Source organism: Palaemon carinicauda, chromosome 1, assembly GCF_036898095.1.
Source record: "Palaemon carinicauda isolate YSFRI2023 chromosome 1, ASM3689809v2, whole genome shotgun sequence".
Lineage (NCBI taxonomy): Eukaryota > Metazoa > Arthropoda > Malacostraca > Decapoda > Palaemonidae > Palaemon > Palaemon carinicauda.
The window spans coordinates 3,068,504-3,091,165 of NC_090725.1; the positions used below are offsets into that span (position 1 = coordinate 3,068,504).

General features: G+C 40.6%; 1 protein-coding gene across 1 annotated transcript in view; it reads left to right on the forward strand.

Annotated features, from left to right (window-relative positions):
- Nucleotides 1-14,517: 14,517 nt before the first annotated feature.
- Nucleotides 14,518-22,662, forward strand: part of LOC137646111 (serine/threonine-protein phosphatase 6 regulatory ankyrin repeat subunit A-like) — a 48,967-nt gene continuing 40,822 nt past the window's right edge. The window contains exons 1-2 of the mRNA XM_068379314.1: nucleotides 14,518-17,424; nucleotides 19,946-22,462. Of these exons, the coding sequence (XP_068235415.1) occupies nucleotides 14,743-17,424; nucleotides 19,946-22,414 (5,151 nt within the window). The 5' untranslated portion in view covers nucleotides 14,518-14,742 and the 3' untranslated portion in view covers nucleotides 22,415-22,462. The remainder of the gene's footprint in view (nucleotides 17,425-19,945; nucleotides 22,463-22,662) is intronic.

The window sequence follows — 22,662 nt, forward strand, 5'->3', positions numbered from 1 at the left end:
CACTGCGATTTGCGACGCGGGTAGACCGCAATCAATCCCTAGTCATAGTAATAGTCAATCAACAACGTCCCGCCCCGTAGTAAATGCGACGCCTGCACAGAACCAATCTGCCCCCTGTCCATCCAAAGTTAAAGTAGAATCTAAACCATGCACAAGCGCAGAGGTCTGATGTGGACCTCCCATGCACTATCTTGCCAACAGCCATGGCAGGTATTCAACAAAGGCAAGGTAGTAAGCGAGTCCGCCTATTTCTCGACTCAGGAAGCCAGAGGAGCTTCATCTCTGCAAAAATTGCCCGTCAATTAGGCCTACCGGTGGTAGGAAGAGTATCCTTGAATATAGCTCCGTTTGGTTCCGAGGAAATAAGCGGCCAATACGATGTAGTAAGTTGCAGGGTTGAAATGGGGAAAAGAATCGTGCGTATGAAATTGGTGGCACACGAACACGTGGACGTCCCGATACATAACGTGGGTTATGTTAAAGTCAGACAGCATCTGTTGACCAAGGGAGTCACGTTAGCCGATCCAGCAAACCAATCAGATACCATGAAGAACGTTCACATATTAGTTGGGGCTGATTATTTTAGCTATTTTGTCATAGGTGTAGAAAAAGTAGATGGGATAAATCTTTTCTTAACGCATAATGGTATGTCCCCGTACGGGAAGGTGCCACAGTGGCTGTTCCAAGGGGAAAAGGTCGAACAAGTAAGAACGTTGAGAGTGTGCAGAATCACGGACGAGCCATATCTGTATGATGTAGATGAGTGGTGGCGATTAGACCGTGTTGGTATCGCCCCATCAGAGCAATACACTGTTCGCGAGGCCGAGGCCGTGCGAAAGGTATCGCAAAGCGTTGTAAGAAAACCTGAGGGATATCAGGTTAGCCTACCATTCGGATCGGATGCTAGGCCAGAAACAAATTATCGTAACGCTATGGCGCAGTTGGAGTCGTTGCAAACAAAATTCAGAAAGGATAGGGAATATCTTGAACAATATCAGGGAGTGATAGATAAGTATCTCGAAGCAGGTTTTATATCAGAAGTGAAAAATCCCGTAGTGGAAGGTTATTACATGCCACACTTTGGGGTTAAGAAAGACAGCCGTACCACCCCCCTTAGAATCGTGTTCAATGCCTCTGCCAAGTCACAAGGTTGCAAGTCCTTGAATGAATGTCTTTTACCTGGGCCCAATTTGGTAGAAGTAGCACACAGTTTAATTATAAGGTTTAGGTTGAATCGATATGCCATGTTAGCCGACATAAGTAAAGCATTCCATCGTGTTTTGTTAGATCCTCGTGATGCCAAATACACACGATTTCTGTGGCGCAAGGCAGCTGGTCGAGCGCTTACCTTCGCCTTTAGAGTCGTGGTGTTCGGCATCACAGCTAGTCCATTTTTGCTACAGCAAATATTAAATTGTCATTTTAAAGAGGAAGGGCGCCCAGATTTAGTAAAATCTTTTTATGTTGATAATTATCTGGCCACGTTTGAAGATATAGAACATATGAGGCAAGAGCATGAGTCTGTTCATAACATCTTAAAAAGGGCGGGTATGCCCTTAGAAGGGTGGGCCAGCAATCACTTGGCCTTCGATAGCGAGAGACAGTGGAATGAGCCTGTGAGTGTGAACGTGCTCGGGCTGCGATGGGCCCGGGACGTGGACAGATTGTGTGTGAAAGAAAGCAAAAGGATCTGTGAGTTGGGGGAGGGATGGGTGCCCACGAAGCGTAGGGTACTTTCCCTATTAGTCTCCATATATGATCCGATAGGTTTGATAAGCCCATTATTTGTAAGGGGAAAGCTTTTCCTTCAACAACTATGGGAGGATAATGTAGGTTGGGATGATGTTTTAGGAAAAGAGAGGGCTAAAGAGGCAAGTGAATTGTTGAATGATTTGAAAGCGGTGAGCGACATCACCTTTCAAAGATCAATAGGAAAAAAAGGCTTACAACTTCACGTGTTCACCGATGCCAGCAGTAAGGCATATGGAGCAGTAGCATATACTAGGGACGAATGCAATCGGGTAAGTCTGGTAACGAGTAAAACCCGGATCACTCCGAAAGGGATGAGCAAGCTGACGATCCCTAAGCTAGAGTTGCTGGCCTTATTGTTAGGCAGCAGACTAGCAAGAACGCTCAAGGATCTGATCGAGCCACGGGAAATAGTAATGTGGACCGACAGTAAGGTAACGTTGGCGTGGGTAGCATCGCCCGATGCTAGGTCTAATAAAAATGTATTTGTTTCTAACAGAGTGGCGGAAATTAATTTTATTCAGCAGGTTTGTAGTTTCAGTCTGAACCATGTCCCTAGTCAGCAGAACCCTGCCGATATCCTATCCCGAGGCGCAACGGCTCAACAATTGCAAGCTAACCCCCTGTGGAGGAACGGTCCAGAATTTCTCAGGACCACGGGAAGGCCTGTTCCTTGCGAGGAGGAAGATTTACTACATCAAACTCACGTAGTAGCGGCGGTGCAGGAGTTGAGGGAGGAGATGTGTCCTACCCCCCCAGGCGAGATTTGGGACGTCCTGAAGAGGGAAGTAGGGTTCCAATTCTTGTTACGAGTAGCCAGACTAGTTTTAAAGTTTGCTAAGATAGAACGGCATCCGTTCAGTATTGTTGTAAAATTAGAGCAAAAACATTATTTGCCTACTGTTTATGCCTACTTAGAGGGCGGAGTCAGACCCCCTCGTGAAGTTGCTAATTTTGCTAGACAATTGAATTTAGTTTTGGTAGATAATCTCATCTGCACCAGGGGACGAGTGTCCCATGTAGGAGAAACTGATCATTTAATTCTCTTGCCAGCCAAAGGGCATTTGGTTAGGATGTATCTAAATTATTTACATCAGTTACATTTGCATTGTGGGGTGAATACTCTAATAGGTATCTTTCGACAGAAATGTTGGGTGGCGGGTCTACGTTCCATTGCGAAGCGAACCGTGCGGCAATGCCCTGAATGCAAGCTGGCCTTCCAGCCTCTAACGAGACAGCCACCACCACCCCCCCTGCCAAAGGAAAGGATCACCCTCACAAAACCGTTCACGGCGGTCGGAGTGGACCACACAGCAGCTATACACACGGAAACACGGCCAGGGTATATACTTATCGTAACTTGCATGGCCAGCAGAGCCGTGTACCTTGACTTCTGTCCCTCTTTGGAAGCAGAAGAATTCGTGTTGGCACTTAGACGGTTTAGCGCCACCCACGGTGCCCCACAGCTCATCATGTCCGATAACCATCAAACCTTCAAGGCTGCCAGCCACCTCCTGCAGGGACTTTATGAAGAGGATGAAGTCCAGCAGTTCCTGAGGAAAACTGGCATAAAGTGGCGGTTTCAGACGCCCCGTGCACCTTGGAAAGGTGGGTTCTTCGAGCGTTTGATAGGAGTAACGAAACGGACCCTCCAGATAGCCCTCGGAAAGAAGTACCTGCCGGACGCCCACGTGCTAACCCTCGTGAAAGAAGCAGAAGCAGTGGTGAATAATCGACCGCTCATGTACAGCGGTGACGAGCACGAGGATGAAGTCCTCACCCCCTCCCATTTGATAAGAGGACACCAAGTCCACCTCATGGCCCCCATCTTACCGGACGACCATCTGAACGCAACCTTCACCTCTCGGAAGCTACGTGATCGTTACGTAAGATTGACAGATTCGCTCAAAGCCTTTAGGGAACGCTGGAGAAAGGAATACTTGAGTGCCTTGAGGGCCCGGCACGACAGTCGGCCCGGGGAACCCTCCAAGCTGCACCCCGGAGACATCGTGCTAGTGAAGCAGGACAATAAGAAGAGAGCGACTTGGCCACTGGGACGTGTCGTGGAGACGTATCCTGACGACAACGGAGTCGTACGCTCGGCGAAAGTGTTGTTTGAGGGTGTCGAATCGTTGCGAGCTGTCAGCCACCTGGTTCCCCTAGAAATAGCCCCCTCTGAGGATGACCATGAAGGAGACGACGGCGATGACGGAGAAGAGGGTGCTTACAGTTCGACAGCCGGAATGCCAGGGATAGCGGAGACGTCTGGGAACGACCAGGGTATGGCAACAGCTACGACAACTCAACAACCAGCCACAGGAACGGACGACAACGACGAGGAAGGTGAGAACTATGCAGTTAGTGAAAGAAGTGAAAATGAAAATGAAACAGAGCAGACGAACGCACAAGGACGTTCTGCACGCCCATTGAGAAGGGCTGCCGCGAAACAGCGAGAACTAATGGACTGTCTACTGAAAGGTGACGATATATAAAAAGTAGCTGTAAACTGTAAGTGAAAAGGGGGCGTGTTCTATCTGGAAGGTAGGGAGGGTGGAGTTTGTAAGGTGTGCGTGAATCTGCGGAGGTTGGAAGTGCTTAGGGGTGGAGAACGGGGACGGGATGGTCTCTCGTGCGTACAGACCGAGCGTTGCACAGAACCAGCCCCTCCCTCTTGTACTCCATTAAGTAACAGCCTGCATGTAGCAGCGCTATAGAAGTCTCGATTATTGTGAGTTGAGACAGACTGAATTTGAATTGTCATTTATGTATTTCTGCCATTTTTTGAATTGTCTTAGGCCCATTGCCTAATTGTCGTTGCACTTGAATTATTATGATTGCATTTCTACCATTTTTTGAATTGTCTTAGGCCCATTGCCTAATTGTCGTTGCACTTGACTTATTATGATTGCATTTCTACCATTTCTTGAATTGTCTTAGGCCCATTGCCTAATTGCTTGCCAATTGAATTGTAAAATGTGTACATATCACTTATTTCTGCTGTTTCTTATGTGTATTACACGAGTGCTTTAGAATTGCCAGGCCCATTGCCTATTTTGATCTGTTATATGACTGTATATTATTGATTGTGTTTATTACCCCGGGGTAACATTGCTGTAGTATATTGTGCGTACTCTGTTCGAGTCGTTGCGGAGCGCTACGCAGCGAGCCTAACAGAGTCTCGGAGTAAGCCACTCCCCTCACCCCGAGTCTAGCTCCATCCAATTGACCGACGTTTCATCGCTCCTTATTTTGGGGCGTGGAGGATGTCGGGAATTTCGACCCGATCAATCGAAATTCCCGCCATTTGACTCCGCCTACGACTACGTCAAATTGGAGGGAGAGGAGAAACTCGCGGGCGAATGAATGTAGTTCCAGACGTGAACGTTTAGAGCCAAAAAAGGAAACCACCTGGTAGGAAGGCGCTGAGACTAATAAAATCAATTGCTGGTAATTTAAGATTAGGAAAAATAAAGTCATTCTGTTGTAACATGATAAAAAAATCCAATGTAGAAATTTAGGTTCAGGGCAAATTGCGCCAAAAAGGTGACGTCGGGGGTTGCAAGGATAGCTCGTCCTCTTTGATCCAACGTCCCCAACCGAAGTAAGTCCCCTCTAATTGTTATCTCTCCTCTCTACCTTGTCTACCAGGTTGGTTGTAGTAGAAGTTTGAGTGCAAGACGTTTAGTTTTTATATCGCAGTTTAGTGTAGAGATCCTTGTGATTGGGGATCTGAATCCTGAGTTAAATAAGAATAGGGATATTTGGTGTGTGATTCGTTGTGTAATGAATTCGAATTGGCACTATTTTCAGTTTGTTAATGAGTCCGGTGTGGACTTTGTGCTTGAAGAGCACATGCTATATTACCTAGGGTCAGTCTTGTTTTTTCAGTAAGTCTTGTGAATGCTTAAGAATGTTGTTTGTCTTTATCAGAGTTTATTTTTGTAATAAAATTGTAAATTTTATCGCCGTATTTTAATTAAATCCTGGAGGGTTTTGGGAATCTTGCCCTTAAGGCCTTGCGATCCGCCCAGTACATCGGGCAGATTTAATAAACTGGTGAAAATCACGACACTACGCATTGCTGTACATGTCTCAAAATAAAAATTTGGTCTTCTACCTTTTCTAAATCCTGCTTGTTCATCTCTCAGTTTTTCATCAATCTTTCTCCCCAGTCTCTTTAGATTAAGCATACTATATATTTTCATAACACCTGGCGTAAGTGTTATACCTCTGTAATTATTGCAATCAGTCGCAACTAATTTTTTGCTATCTTCATCAACACTCCTAACTCCCATTCATCAGGGTTTGCCTCTTCATGCCACTTTCTACGAAAAATCTTGTAAGTATTCTGAGAGTCACTTCATTTTCGGCCAGTATCATTTCGGCAGTTATTCCATCGTATCCCAGGGCTTTCCATCTCTTCAGTTTTTTAGAACAGTTTCCTCTTCAAACACACTGATTCATTCGGGCACACTATTCTATCTAATTTCTCTTCCTCTTGTTTTGTTAAAGTTTTTATAGTTTATAAATGAAATATACATTTTAATGTTACTGTTCTTAAAAGATTTTATTTTTCATTGTTTCCTTTCCACAAAGGGCTATTTTCCCTGTAGGGCTCCTTGGTTTATAGCAGCCGGCTTTTCCAACTAGGGTTGTAGCCTAGCAAATAATAATAATAATAATAATAATAATAATAATAATAATAATAATAGTGACTCACCAAATGCGATGTACAGTAGACATTATTTAACCACCTTTGCAGTGTTTCTTTGACCTCTTGCTACACTTGTTTTATATAATACTTTAATGACGGTCTTTTTGTCCAACCTATTATAAATCTAACAGCATATTGTAAACTATGGGTTTACTCTAGATGGACTTGGGCAATGAATGGCCTCACAGGGCCCTGTACTGGACTTTATAGCCCAAGGTGTGATTAATTATTGAGTTCAAATACCATTGAACATAAATAACACTTACTGTATCTTGAACAACAATACCAACTCTTTATATGTTAGTTAAATTATGTACAGCGTGATCATCACACAATATAAAAATATCCGTGCATGCAACACAAGTCTTAAGGGGGTTTTACACGGTCAAGCAAGTTGGCCAACACGCTCATCGAACCTCCAACACAACATGTTTGAAGAGTGTTTACATGTTCAAACCAAACTGACAGACAAAACTCAATCGGTGCGAAAAGGAAGCGTTCAAAATGGACAAAGGACTGGTTGCTTATAAGGGACCAAATTTCACATACCAATTTAATGAAAGAGCTGAAATTAGACCCAGATGAATGACGCAATTATATGCGCATGGATGAATCAACATATTTAGAACTTTTGAATATGGTCACTCCATTCATTATAGATGTTACCTCGGCGAGATTTGAGTATGAATGACGGTTCGAGACTGATCACTGATGACCGTTCACACGTTCAAACATGGACATGCACCGAACAAGCTCCGCCCACAAAAGTCAGGCCCCGTCAGACATCCGTCCAATACGTTGGTGAACGGTTGGTCAAACATGTTTACCCCTTTCACACGTTCAAAGTTCAAACATTCTCTCAAACGTCGTGTTGTCAAGTGTGTTGGCCAACATGTTTGACCGTGTAAAACCCCCATTAGGGTAAAATTATTTAGACATGAATAAGAGTTATTGCATGCTTTGTTAAAGATCCATTATGCTCCTATTGACCTTGGCTGTGAATCAGGTATGCCTAGGCTATGGAAAATCAGCTAACTGTAGTGTTACTAACAATTGTGAGTGCTAACACACACATTCAAAGAATTTAGATTGGGGTAAATATAGGAATTGTCATTAATAGGGAATACTGTACCTTAACGATTCAAGATTTGTAAATGACAATGTTTTATTCAGTGAATCATGGGAAAAATTACTAAAGATGATAGACGATTTGAATAGACAAAACAAAAATTACGTAGGACGGAATTAATATGAGTAAAACTAAAATAATGTTCAATGACAATGCAGAGACAATAAATAAGGGTTATGATTGAACCTCTCTAGATATTGTTAGCGAATATACGAACTTAGGACAAACAGTGTTTCCCCAGAACATGAGACCGAAATAGAAAGAAGGATAAGCATGGGATGGAGAGCTTTTGGTAAACATAATGAGATTATGAAACGTAAAATGCTACTTTCTTTAAAAAAAAAAAAAACATTTAACCAGATGGTCCTACACTTATCAAGTTAGTTAGTTAAAACTCGACGAGAGAGAGAAATGAGCATCATGGATACAAGAGGAAACTAAGTAGAGGATATTCTAACAAGTAGGAAGAAGAAATAAACGTGGGCATGGCACATATTGTAATGATAATGGCATAATATATGGACAAAAAGAATAACGGAATGGGTCGCTAGAGATTGCAACGAAGGAGGAGAATTGATTGACAAGCTAAGAAAATGTGCTGGTATGGACTGTCATAGAAAGACCGTGCACAGACGGAGTGGAAGGGCATGTCTGACGTCTTTGTCCTAGAGTGGACTAGCGACGGCTGATACATATATGTATATATATATATATATATATATATATATATATATATATATATATATATATATATATATATATATATATATATATATATATATATATATATGTGTGTGTGTGTGTGTGTGTGTGTCATGCCACGAAAAGAAAAGTAGGCTATTAACTCCAATCAAGTTTATCACCTTTCCTTTCCTGGGTCAATACATATTTTATGTTCCAGCTCCACGTGTTTGCTGAAATGATTTAAAATCAATCATAAGTCTTTATGTTTCAGAAAGAGCTAGGTTGAATACAAACAAAGCATTGCATTTATGTTATGTAGATTCGCATAATAAACCTTATTATTATAAAAAATGACGGGCTTAAGTGAAACGTGAGATTAACCTACAATGATGAAGAATAAACCTTGTATTTACAAGCTAATTGTTAAATTTACGCTATTTTGGGTTTACACTCCAAAATCAAACCATTGTTCTCTATTCTTGGGTAGTGCCATAGCCTCTGTACCATGGTCTTACACTGCCTTGGGTTAGAGTTCTCTTGCTTGAGGGTACACTTGGGCACACTTTTCTACCTAGTTTCTCTTCCTCTTGTTCTGTTGAAGTTTTTATGGTTTAAATGGGAAGTATTTATTTTAATATTGTTACTATTCCTAAAATGTTCTATTTTCCTTATTTCCTTTCCTCACTGGGCTATTTTCCCTGTTGGGGCCCCTGGGCTTATAGCATCCTGCTTTTCCAACTAGGGTTGTAGCTTAGCATTTAATAATAATAATAATAATAATAATAATTAACTAGAAATCAGTACTTTACCTTTGAAGTTTCAACATGTGCTTACTCCGAGACCAAACGTTGCCATGGAAACGAGATTGCTTATGGTAGGATATCTATAGTTGCCATGGAAGTGGTGGATACGTTTGGTATAAAACTTATGAAAAAAAGTTTCATAAAAACTATATCAAAATACACCGATAAAATCTAAAGAATTCACATCCTAGTTTAAAACAACCCATTATTCAATTCATTTAATCTTTATCGCTATACTGCCATGTATTGATATCGATAAAAATTGACCAAAAATTGTATATATGGAAATTTTGCTATGATGAAGTTGAAGATGATATTAGCTATTTATGTGATTCTTATTAATTAATATCGTAAATATTATTTGTAATGTTTTACAGATTGTTATTTTTACGTCTGGCAGCGTTATAGGTCCCCATTTGAACTTGGGCCTTGAATGAAGTATTGTACCACTTTACCACCGGCTATTGCGGCAAGCATCGTAAACTTGTTCTGTCTTGGTTTGAGCTATCGTATTTGTTAAATTTAGTGTGTTTGGAAGTTGTTGGGGGCTTGTTGGAAGCCAGATCTGACTACTTAATAGTATATTCTTCTGTTTAGACTGAAAACATTCGTGCTAAGATGTCTTCGTGTTTGACAGCCCCCGCCATGGCTCTGCATAAGGCTAATCGTGGACAGATTCAAGTAAGTAAACTTCATAGTAACTAATATGATCACCAGGTTTAATAGAAATCAAATGTTACTTTTCACATTCCATGTTAATTAGTTCAACGGTAAGAGACTTTTAGTGTGAACTTTTAAGCTGATCTTATCAAATAGCCGAAGTTTAGACGAACTGGGGAGCAATTATTTTTCCTTTGCCTCGTGCTTGTTGTAAGTTTATATATATAATGTAGACCTTGTTGGAGCGCAATCCATCAAACAAAGCTTTGAAATGAGGGTTTCATTGACACACCACATCGTTTTTGGTTGTGATTTCTTTGAAGTTTGAACACAACAAATGTACCCAACCAATGTCAAAGGTTTTGGCGCGAACTGCTCGAGGTTGATAACATCATGTCGGTGGAGAGAGAGAGAGAGAGAGAGAGAGAGAGAGAGAGAGAGAGAGAGAGAGAGAGAGAGAGAGAGAGAGAGAGAGAGAGAGAGCCTTACCTTACCTTATTTGCCTTATTTTTTGTTTGGGTTCCCCCAGGTCCCTCAGTGTGAGGCACCTCGTGAGAGAGAGAGATGGCGGGTTATGTTCATTATACTTAACATAATTTTAGCGAATTGACAGATTTTATCCAATGGTGGCTTCATTATCGAAATATTACTTGTTCCAACTGCTCTGGTTCGTATAATAATAATAATAATAATAGGGAAGTGGGGAAAGGAAGAGTACCCCTGGATACAATCCAGTTTATAGCTCAAAGGCAGGTACTCGGGATGGGAAATATTAAGGAAATAGGGAGAAAGAGAAGTACAGGAGAAGAATAAAAGAGAGGGGCAGACCCTTTTGCGATATTAGGAAATTGGTTGTATTCGCTTTGTTCATATACATTAGCAGCAGTAGCCCATTCAAGCACCGTACAAGGTGTTATGCAATTAGAACAACCACATCGTTTAACATGTTTGTTGTAATTTCGTGTACAAATTGAAATGATGATATTTTGAGAATATAACCAGAAAGTATAGCCAATATTTTTTTAAAAATGTGCATAAGCTTGGATTATTTACATCTTTATGCGAATGTCATTATTATTATTATTACTATCCAAGCTACAACCCTAGTTGGAAAAGCAAGATGCTATAAGCCCAGGGGCTCCAACAGGGAAATTATTGTTAAGTTCGGTATGTTTTTAGAAGATACGCTAAATTGCTGTCTTAGAAGTTTCTGAAGAAAGTGAGGGAATTATTAGATGTGTCTACAAGCATATGAGGATATCACGTTTGCCCTTACAATTGTTAACACTGAGAGGTTGAATATTGTCTAAGTGAAGATGTTTGGTAAATGTGAATAGGTTGTGTTATGATAGTATTCATCCTTCAAGTCCACCTTTATGAACTAATTCTCTCTCTCTCTCTCTCTCTCTCTCTCTCTCTCTCTCTCTCTCTCTCTCTCTCTCTCTCTCTCTCTCTCTCTCTCTGAGAGCTTTGTGTTACCCATAATCAAGTTTTATTTTCATGCGGAAATGAATAGCATATTTTGTGAGAAGTCACGATAAATGGTAAGGGGGAAATTATTATTCTTCAAAGAATGGCCTATGTTGCAACTCAGATATCATACAATATCTACCGTTGCAACCTATGTATTATTACGTCACACGCTTCAGAGAGGTTTTGGGAGGTTTCCATATATTTTAATTTAAAAATTAACTGCATCTCTGTCAACACTAGTAAATTTACTGTAGACTTGAATTGTATGGTCCTCAATCAAAGGGAGGGTTCTGTCTCATCCCTAACACGTTGTTTCTTTGTTAGTTATTGTTGCGAAAGAAGAACTTATTATTTTTTTATAATACATTACCCAAATATAATTAGCAGACACCATTCATGTGAATACCTCCTTGGGCATGGCAGAAACTTTCAGATAAGGTTGCAAAAATCGTATGGTAAATAAAATTCATAAAAATATATTGGTGGCGTTCATTCATAAGGTGGACTAGCTTCTAAATCTCCGGAAATGAGAACATATCCTATAAGTTTATTGCTGGCTATATTTGGCTTCATAATAAGAAATGTTATAGAAAAAAAATTAATTTTATTGGAAAAATATAATCTTAGATCTCCTAATGATATGGCAAGACCGCAAATAACTGGAAGCAGCAGCAGAGAGAGAGAGAGAGAGAGAGAGAGAGAGAGAGAGAGAGAGAGAGAGAGAGAGAGAGAGAGAGAGAGAGAGAGAGAGAGAGAGGTATGGTCGAGCAAATAGTCACGATAAACAGGAGTCACTGAATAACCTTTTTTACTTTATTTTGGGTAAGGTCCGTTTTCATAGTCATGTCACAAACGGAAAATGCATTCTTAAGCTTTTATGAGTATCATATAGCGTAAAAATTGTGATCTGTCAAATCGTATTGTAGTACTTGGAAAATAAACGAGTCTTTATATCATCGATCTGATGTCAGGTGGGAGGCTGTTACTTTTCCTGGGGTCGCATATCTGAAAGCTCCAGAATACGCAACAGGAAATGGGCGATTTCAGCTATTTAATCTGCAGTGGCACCACGTGATAGAAATAGGGGAAGGTTTGTCACTTCTACGTTAGTTCATGTAGGGGAAGTTGGTACGAGAGAGGCTATTTTAACTGTGAAGAATGGGCTTAACATGCTAGAACCGAATAACAAATGGGAATATTTATGTTGCGAGTTATATGGGACGTAGCCTTACAAAGGTGGCGACTCTATGAGCGAGTTAGCCTGCTCAAGTAGCCTGCCACTGACTTTGCCCCCCCCCTCTCTCTCTCTCTCTCTCTCTCTCTCTCTCTCTCTCTCTCTCTCTCTCTCTCTCTCTCTCTCTCTCTCTCTCATGTAATAAAGACGTCTTAATAAACTTATTTCATTTGATACCGAAGTGATACCACTCTTGTACGTAATCTCAATAAATTCCATCCTTTAAAAAAAAATCCCGTTTAGAGACCTTTAAGCGCTCTCTCTCTCTCTCTCTCTCTCTCTCTCTCTCTCTCTCTCTCTCTCTCTCTCTCTCTCTCTCCTGGTCTTTATCATGACACCGATTTGTACATTCGCATCAATTCCATCATCTGTTATTTGCATGAGACTCATCTTTCATAAATGTCATAATATATAGTATATTAAATGTTTCCTAGACAAGTAACCCGACGTGTTTTAAGGAATAAATTTCATTAAAGACATTTCTCTCTTTTGAAAACTATATGAACGTGAGCGAAATTATACTCTATTTATGAATCACAATCTGTGTAAGTCAGTTTTCACTTTGGCCACTGACTCGGGCAATGTTACCCTTTTCAGTTGAATCTACCTTAGGCGAGCTCAAATTTATATTGATATGTACGGTGTTATAATCAACGAGTGTTTTATTTTAGTATGATATTACCCAATATAATATGGTATGAACACATTAATAACAGAATTTTGCCGCATTCTGTTGTTGGAATAGCTTATGTAATCGGCCAATCTTCGGATGATATGGCCGTGTTCAATTTATTTTTTCTCACAAAAATCTGTGTTGAATATAATTACAACAATGTCTATATCTTATATATATTGCATGTATTGCTATAGCAGTTTCTATGTAAATAATAGATACTTTATTAATGTGAATACTTTCAATTTTTTATGTATCGAGATTTAAACATCGATTTTGTTCTAACAGCTCATTAAAGAATGGTTTTTAATGATTTTTGTGTTCATAGTTGGTGTATTATAATTTTGTATAGCATCTGGCCCATTCCAAATCGATTAAGTCTTTTATTGGAACCACTCGCGTTAGTCTTAACGACACTGAACATTACCCTTACCCTTAATGCTTTATTACGTAGTAAGTTCAGTAAACCTTTTGTTTATCGGTCGTTGAATATTTGTGACCAGTTGTAGTTTTATTATGACGTTTTTATTCCTAAGAAGACTATCAGTGTTAATACTCATATGGCTTATGTTCATAGTTAACATCTTCAAGTTTTAGAAATAAATTCGCCATATCCAATGTAACTTTATTACCGTCTTGTTCAGTCATAGATGGCCAGCTGCAAGGTGGATTACTGTTTGAGCTATCTACCACTCCCGTTTGAGAATAATGTATTTGTCTAAAGATGTGTTTTCTGTAAAACGATATGTTGCCAACAATTTCATATATTGTGTCATGTCCATTTTGGCATATGTATCTATATGTAACTAATGGTAAACAAAGTTTATTTTTATTTTTATCCTCCCTTTCTAAAAATTCAACGTAAATGTATTGATTAAAACACCAAGTGTTATTTGGGTTATGACGTTTATATAAGTCGTCATTCTTATTTGTAGATGAACTCATTTAGTATAAAAAAAAAACATTGATTAACCATATCATTGGGTGAAGTAATGTTCTAAATCTGGATTCGGTTGTCTTATAACGAGTACACAACTCCCATTCTTTCTCTCTAGAAAGTTATAATTTGGATTGTCTAAAAGTGTCAATTTTATTGTTTGTATGCGAATTTTGAAACTCAATGATACTGCGAGTTTCCCTGCTGTAAATTGCGAAACAATACTAATATTTGGGATCAGCTGTTTACATTCTGGTAACTGTCAGGGTTGCCAGGTTGGCATTTCTCGGGCCAAAAACTCCAAATTTGGCCTCTTTTCATGCTAGATACCTGAAATCGGCCTTTTTTAAATTGGTCAGCCCTAAATGCTATATTTTCGGCCTTTTTTTTTACTATTTGGTTGGCCTTTTAAAGCTGCAGTTGATCAGACGTTGCCTTTTTTTTCATTTGGAAAACCTGGCAACCCTGGTAACTGTGTTACCTACTCCCCGGAAGTTAAGTCTGTCGTCTGGGGATCGTCTGCCTTTCCATGTCACGGGATGTGTCTGTAAAAAGAATCCGTATCTTTAATACGATATCGAATGTCGATGAACGGGGACGTTGACAGTGTAGGCTTACAACCGGTTCTTTGTGGGAGGGACAGGGAAGCGAATGGTGTCCCGTGACCGATTTTGAAGGTGTAATCAATGGAGAGGTACGACGAGGACTTGGAAGAGAACACCTTCTTCCAAGTGCTCAAGGGAGAATATGTGGATGTCTTCGAGAAAGCTGTTCTTTCTGGATGGATTATTTGCGTGCCGAGGGCCGGGGTATTACCTAAGTATGCTCTAGGTCAGGATGATGTTTTAGCTCATATTTTGGTGCCTAGTGAAGAATTACCTGAAACGCATTTGCGAACGTTAGCGGACAGAGATGTTGTGTTGAAGGGAAACTTGCTGGTGCTACAGAACGATGTTTCTAACCCCCATTCAGTTCATGTTTTATTTGACGAGACATTTTATGATGAAGAAAATCGCAAGTATAAAGTGCTGTGCCTTGAAGACCCCCTTTATGCCTCGCAGGCTTTGCCAACTAATACGTCTAATTTAGTGGTGCTTTCTAACCTTCGTGACTGCTTCGATCTACTGTGGACAGAAGCTGGTGGAGAGAAAACTTTATCGAAACTGGATGGCCTCATCCGTGCATTTCTTACTGAGAGGTCAAAATTAGAGGAAGAATCTCTACCGGTATTACGAGACCTATGTAGTGAACTTTTCTCAGAGGCTATTCAGGTAACTCTGTCGGAAAACTCTCGCTTGAAGCAAAAGACGAGAGGAGATCAGTATCTTCTTGATGCTGTTAAATTAGCTGTGGAGACCTACATGTTACATGGGATTTATAAGAGTTTAATGAAAGGTATCACTGCCTGTACTGCTGTTGAGGATGCACGGTTGAATCGTACGATAAAGAATCTATCTGATTTACAAGTGCGAGATTTAGACATAGATCCACAACTTTCTGGTTGTTTGACAAAAGCAAAATTTGAGTTTTCCAACATTGAAGGTTTCACATCACCTTTGGGGAAACTTGGATGTTTGAAGCGATCCATTTCTGTCGTAATGACGCACTGTAGTATTCTTTCTTCTGATATACTTTTGCCAGTAATAGTGTTTCTAGTAGTAAAAGCCAATATCCCAAACTGGTATGCCCAAATAACCTTTTTAAAGCTGTTTCGTTTTTCTGCATTGGGTGCTGAAAGTGGAGAACAAAGTTTTAATATTTCATCCTTAGAGGCAGCTATACAACATATTGATTCAGGTGCTTTTATGGGTTCTACCTCACCAGAAGCTGATAGTGTTATACAGCCAGATAGCACTTCAAGTCCAGTCCTTAGAAGTATGGAGGAAGCCCTTGCATATAAAGGAGTAGATCCCACTGCACGATACTTTGAATGCATTCGCTTGGGTAAGGCAGATGATGTGAAGGACATTCTTGATGGAAAGTACAATCCATTTCAAGATAGTGTAGAGAGAGAGCCAGTAATAACAGAGGCAGACGCACAGTTGTGTCATCCTCTTTGCTCCTGTGATAAGTGTGAACGGCTCGTATCAAAGCCTAAGAAAAATTTGTTACCCACTGTCCATACACGTGATGAGAGAGGTTATACTGGCTTGCATGTTGCTTGCATTTTTGGTAGGCCAACTGTTGTTGAGCTTTTGATAAGTTTAGGTTCAGATTTAGATGCTACCGACTTCAGAGGTGCAACACCCTTGCACTATGCAGCACAGCGTGGTCATCAGAATGCTCTTCTACTTTTGCTCCATGCAGGTGCTGAAATGAACAAGTGTGATAGTGATTCAAATACTCCCTTGCATTTGTGTTCATTAAATGGCCATTTAGGTTGTGTCAAGGCCTTACTTTTTTATGCAGAATCTGTTGGCTGTGATTTAGATATCAATGCACAGAATAATGTACTTGATACTCCCTTGCACTTGGCATGTCGATGGGGTTATACATCAATTGTTGAACTTCTCTTGGAAAGATTTATAGCTTTGGGTCTTGATTTGAAAATAAGAAATAACAGAAAGCTGACCCCAATTGAGTGTGCTCATAATTTTCACATTACAAAAATGATTTTAGATGCTAAAACAAAGAAGGACAATGAGAAGTTACATGGCTTCATCAGAGTAGATGTGGGTGGACGTAGACCTTTACTTCACTCGGAAGGGTCTTTTGAGTGTTCAGATAATCCAAGTCAGCTATTTTCTTCTGAGAGTGCAAAGGAAATGAAGCGGATCGAAAAGTTGCTGAAATTTGTAGCGGTTGGTGATATCAAGTTGGTATGCTATTACCTCAACATTAAGGAAGATTCAAATCCGTCCCATGAGCTATCTTCCCCGAAATCGTTGTGTCATCCATTGTGTCAGTGCTCTAATTGCTTGCCCATGTTGCAGTACACACAGGAGCCTGCAGGTTCCTTTAAGGCAACATCAATTAATTCGTGCAATGCCGATGGGAGCACGGCTCTACATGTGGCTGTAATGCACGGTCATCTCCTCTTGGCCAAGATACTTTTATCCCAAGGAGCGGACCCTGATTTACAGACACGTAGCAAACAGTTGACGCCCCTCCATCTTGCCGCACAAAGCTCAAATCTTTCCATGATGGAAGCTTTATTGGCCAACAGGGCAAAGGTTGACCTAAAAGATGCCTGTGGAAACACCCCCTTGCACTACTGTGGCGTACGTGGGTTTGCGCAAGGTGCGCGTCTTTTGATTGAATGGGGAGCTACAAAAGATATATTAAATTTATCTAATAACACTCCAGCACAAGAGGCAGAAGAGAAAGGTCATTGGCATATTGTAGAAATCATCTTTGGCAAGACAAAATAATAATAGAAGATTGTAAACCTCATAAGATATTAGCAATTATGTATTTATGTAAGTACATTATGATATTTTTAGTGTTATATATGAATTTAATTTTTAAAAAGTTTTTCCTCTGACATTGACATTTGTTATTCATTTGGACAAAAAATATAATTTACTTTTAAAATAGTAACGTTCAGTATATTTTTTAAGGGCTCACAGTGTACTTGAAAATTTTTTTTAGTCATCATCTTCATCAGCTGTAACTAGTCCACTGCAGGACAAAGGCCTTAGACATGTCTTTCCATTTCCATCTGTTTATGGTCTATTTATATCAGAATATACCTGTAAATATTCTTAGTTTGTCAATTGTCTTCTCTTCCTTCCCCTGCTTCTATTGCAATTTCTAGATGTTAAATTTTAAGTACTGTGTACAAAAACTGATGGTTTTGGATTTCAAGCTTAACTAAAATTAAAATTCTATATTTTGAGCAAGAACTTAATCTTGTTTGAGAAGGGTAGGATGGCAAAATACAGTAAGAGATTGAGGCAGAAATCATGCCTGTTTACTGTACTTCTAATCTTACTAATAACCCACAAAGTCGTATAGGCTATATTCAGATGAATAAAGTTTTAGTATATCTGGGCTGTTGCTTGACAGTGTATTTGAAGGATATTTTGTTCTTACACGAATACAAACCGTTATCCTTTAATTAGATTACTATATGTTTACAGCCTGGCTGGAACTTCAAATGTTTGGTAGTTACTGTTGGGTGACTGAAAAGCCCCACTGACAGCTGTGTAACCTGATGGTATACACTATTAGTTCCTTTTAACAGCTTTCCTGTTGCTGTTTATTCCCTTGCTATTGAGTAGTAGTGTTGATGCTGCCATTGTAACTGAGAAATGAAGCATCCTTGCACACTGTCGATAGAAGTAGAACTTGAAGTTTTCCCTCGCCTCAGCCGCACCTTCGTCTCCTAGTACCGGCAGCAGATCCATACGTTCATCAGATTTAGAACACACTGCCAGTTGGAAAAATAAAGGGCACTGTCTCCCTTTCCCATTTTGTTTTGACGATTAGTCCTTTCAAAGTTATTGATCAAAGTTACATGTTTGCGACTTCTACTATTTCTCATGCCCATTTGCGATCGCACGCTCTGATACTGTAATCTCACGTGTTTGTATTCCCGTTAGAGCGCTATTATGCATTAACATACTATTACTGTATGTGCTCGTATGCTCCTAAGTGCGCCAACTCACCTGTATGCAATGCATGCTCCTACGGGAGTGCCATCTCACTTGTTTGCGGTTGCTTTTTTCAATATTAAACTTACCCGATAATCATGAAGCTGTCAACTCCGTTGCCCGACAGAATTCTACGGGAGGGATACGCCAGCTATCACTATACTAGAAGGGGGTGTACTCACCAGCGCCACCTGTGGCCAGGTACTGCAGTACTTCTTGTTGACACCTCCTCAATTTTTCCTCTGTCGTGCTTCCGGCAAGACGTTCTGGGATACGCTTATATCTTGGATTATTGTTCACGGCTTTTGGTGAAGTATTTCTCTAAGATTTCGGCTGTCGCTATACTGGAAACTTCTCTATTAGCTTAGATAGCTTTTATTTAGTTCTGTTTAATGGTTAACGATCTTTTTGCTTGATTTGGAATCCCCCTTGACTAACTCTTTGTTTCAAGATGTCTGACCTTTCACAAGCCCCACCCCATAGACGATGTAGGTCTTGTAATAGGCGTATTCCGAAGGCCTCGGTTGATCCTCACACCGCTTGTTCTGACTGTAGGGAAAGACCCTGTCAGTTGGAAGATCGATGTGAGGAATGCGCCGGACTTTCGGAACTTGAATTTGTTCGATTCCTGAAATATTCAACCAAGTTAGAGAGAGAGAGAGTTAGGAGGAGTTCTTCTCGCTCTTCACTTTTTTCCTCACCTCATGATCCTCAACCTTTTCCTCCCCCTGTAGTGGCTACCCCCGAACCTACTATTTGTGCTCAACCTGATATGTCCGATGTTTTGCGTGCCATTCAGGCTTTAGGTGACAAAGTGGAATCGGTGGTTAGTGACCATAAGTCTCTTATGGCAGAAGTCAAAGAACTTAAGGTCAAAAGTGCAGTGGGAGGTGATAGTGCCAGTGCTGTGACAAGTGCTAGTGTCAGTGCGGTGCCAAGTGCTAGTGTCAGTGTCAGTGTGGTGCGTGAGGGTACTTCTGTGCGTGCCAGTCGTCCTCCCAGTCCGGGACCTCTTGCAAGCTCCCAAGCCCAGGGGAGAAGCAATGTCGAAGGGCAAAAGGGTTCGGCAGGCCTTGATCGGCGCACAGAAGTATCCTCGGTGGTTGCGGGCGTGTCTTACAGAGACCGTCACTCCCACCCGCAGACGATTGAGCCCGTCTTTTACTCGTCTGCAGAAGAAATGTCAGGGAGAAAACGCTGGACTCAGGTCTCTAGACCTCTCAAACGCAAAGTCCAGACCTCAAGAGCTCTACAACCTGGTTGCAGTCATTGGATTAGCTCTGACTCTCCGCAGTCATCAGGTGACTGCACACCTCCTAAGAGAGGTAAGGTGCTACAGAACGATGTTTCTAACCCCCATTCAGTTCATGTTTTATTTGACGAGACATTTTATGATGAAGAAAATCGCAAGTATAAAGTGCTGTGCCTTGAAGACCCCCTGTACGCCTCGCAGGCTTTGCCAACTAATACGTCTAATTTAGTGGTGCTTTCTAACCTTCGTGACTGCTTCGATTTACTGTGGACAGAAGCTGGTGGAGAGAAAACTTTATCGAAACTGGATGGCCTCATCCGTGCATTTCTTACTGAGAGGTCAAAATTAGAGGAAGAATCTCTACCTGTATTACGAGACCTATGTAGTGAACTTTTCTCAGAGGCTATTCAGGTAACTCTGTCGGAAAACTCTCGCTTGAAGCAAAAGACAAGAGGAGATCAGTATCTTCTTGATGCTGTTAAATTAGCTGTGGAGACCTACATGTTACATGGGATTTATAAGAGTTTAATGAAAGGTATCACTGCCTGTACTGCTGTTGAGGATGCACGGTTGAATCGTACAATAAAGAATCTATCTGATTTACAAGTGCGAGATTTAGACATAGATCCTCAACTTTCTGGTTGCTTGACAAAAGCAAAATTTGAGTTTTCCAACATTGAAGGTTTCACATCACCTTTGGGGAAACTTGGATGTTTGAAGAGATCCATTTCTGTCGTAATGACGCACTGTAGTATTCTTTCTTCTGATATACTTTTGCCAGTAATAGTGTTTCTAGTAGTGAAAGCCAATATCCCAAACTGGTATGCCCAAATAACCTTTTTAAAGCTCTTTCGTTTTTCTGCATTGGGTGCTGAAAGTGGAGAACAAAGTTTTAATATTTCATCCTTAGAGGCAGCTATACAACATATTGATTCAGGTGCTTTTATGGGTTCTACCTCACCAGAAGCTGATAGTGTTATACAGCCAGATAGCACTTCAAGTCCAGTCCTTAGAAGTATGGAGGAAGCCCTTGCATATAAAGGAGTAGATCCCACTGCACGATACTTTGAATGCATTCGCTTGGGTAAGGCAGATGATGTGAAGGACATTCTTGATGGAAAGTACAATCCATTTCAAGATAGTGTAGAGAGAGAGCCAGTAATAACAGAGGCAGATGCACAGTTGTGTCATCCTCTTTGCTCTTGTGATAAGTGTGAACGGCTCGTATCAAAGCCAAAGAAAAATTTGTTACCCACTGTCCATACACGTGATGAGAGAGGTTATACTGGCTTGCATGTTGCTTGCATTTTTGGTAGGCCAACTGTTGTTGAGCTTTTGATAAGTTTAGGTTCAGATTTAGATGCTACCGACTTCAGAGGTGCAACACCCTTGCACTATGCAGCACAGCGTGGTCATCAGAATGCTCTTCTACTTTTGCTCCATGCAGGTGCTGAAATGAACAAGTGTGATAGTGATTCAAATACTCCCTTACATTTGTGTTCATTAAATGGACATTTAGGTTGTGTCAAGGCCTTACTTTTTTATGCAGAATCTGTTGGCTGTGATTTAGATATCAATGCACAGAATAATGTACTTGATACTCCCTTGCACTTGGCATGTCGATGGGGTTATACATCAATTGTTGAACTTCTCTTGGAAAGATTTATAGCTTTGGGTCTTGATTTGAAAATAAGAAATAACAGAAAGCTGACCCCAATTGAGTGTGCTCATAATTTTCACATTACAAAAATGATTTTAGATGCTAAAACAAAGAAGGACAATGAGAAGTTACATGGCTTCATCAGAGTAGATGTGGGTGGACGTAGACCTTTACTTCACTCGGAAGGGTCTTTTGAGTGTTCAGATAATCCAAGTCAGCTATTTTCTTCTGAGAGTGCAAAGGAAATGAAGAGGATCGAAAAGTTGCTGAAATTTGTAGCCGTTGGTGATATCAAGTTGGTATGCTATTACCTCAACATTAAGGAAGATTCAAATCCGTCCCATGAGCTATCTTCCCCGAAATCATTGTGTCATCCATTGTGTCAGTGCTCTAATTGCTTGCCCATGTTGCAGTACACACAGGAGCCTGCAGGTTCCTTTAAGGCAACATCAATTAATTCGTGCAATGCCGATGGGAGCACGGCTCTACATGTGGCTGTAATGCATGGTCATCTCCTCTTGGCCAAGATACTTTTATCCCAAGGAGCGGACCCTGATTTACAGACACGTAGCAAACAGTTGACGCCCCTCCATCTTGCAGCACAAAGCTCAAATCTTTCCATGATGGAAGCTTTATTGGCCAACAGGGCAAAGGTTGACCTAAAAGATGCCTGTGGAAACACCCCCTTGCACTACTGTGGCGTACGTGGGTTTGCGCAAGGTGCGCGTCTTTTGATTGAATGGGGAGCTACAAAAGATATATTAAATTTATCTAATAACACTCCAGCACAAGAGGCAGAAGAGAAAGGTCATTGGCATATTGTAGAAATCATCTTTGGCAAGACAAAATAATAATAGAAGATTGTAAACCTCATAAGATATTAGCAATTATGTATTTATGTAAGTACATTATGATATTTTTAGTGCTATACTGTAAATTAATTGAATTTTTAAAAAGTTTTTCCTCTGTCATTTATTATTCATTTGGACATAATATATAATTTTCAATATTAAACTTACCCGATAATCATGTAGCTGTCAACTCCGTTGCCCGACAGAAATCTAAGGAGGGATACGCCAGCTATCACAATACTAGAAGG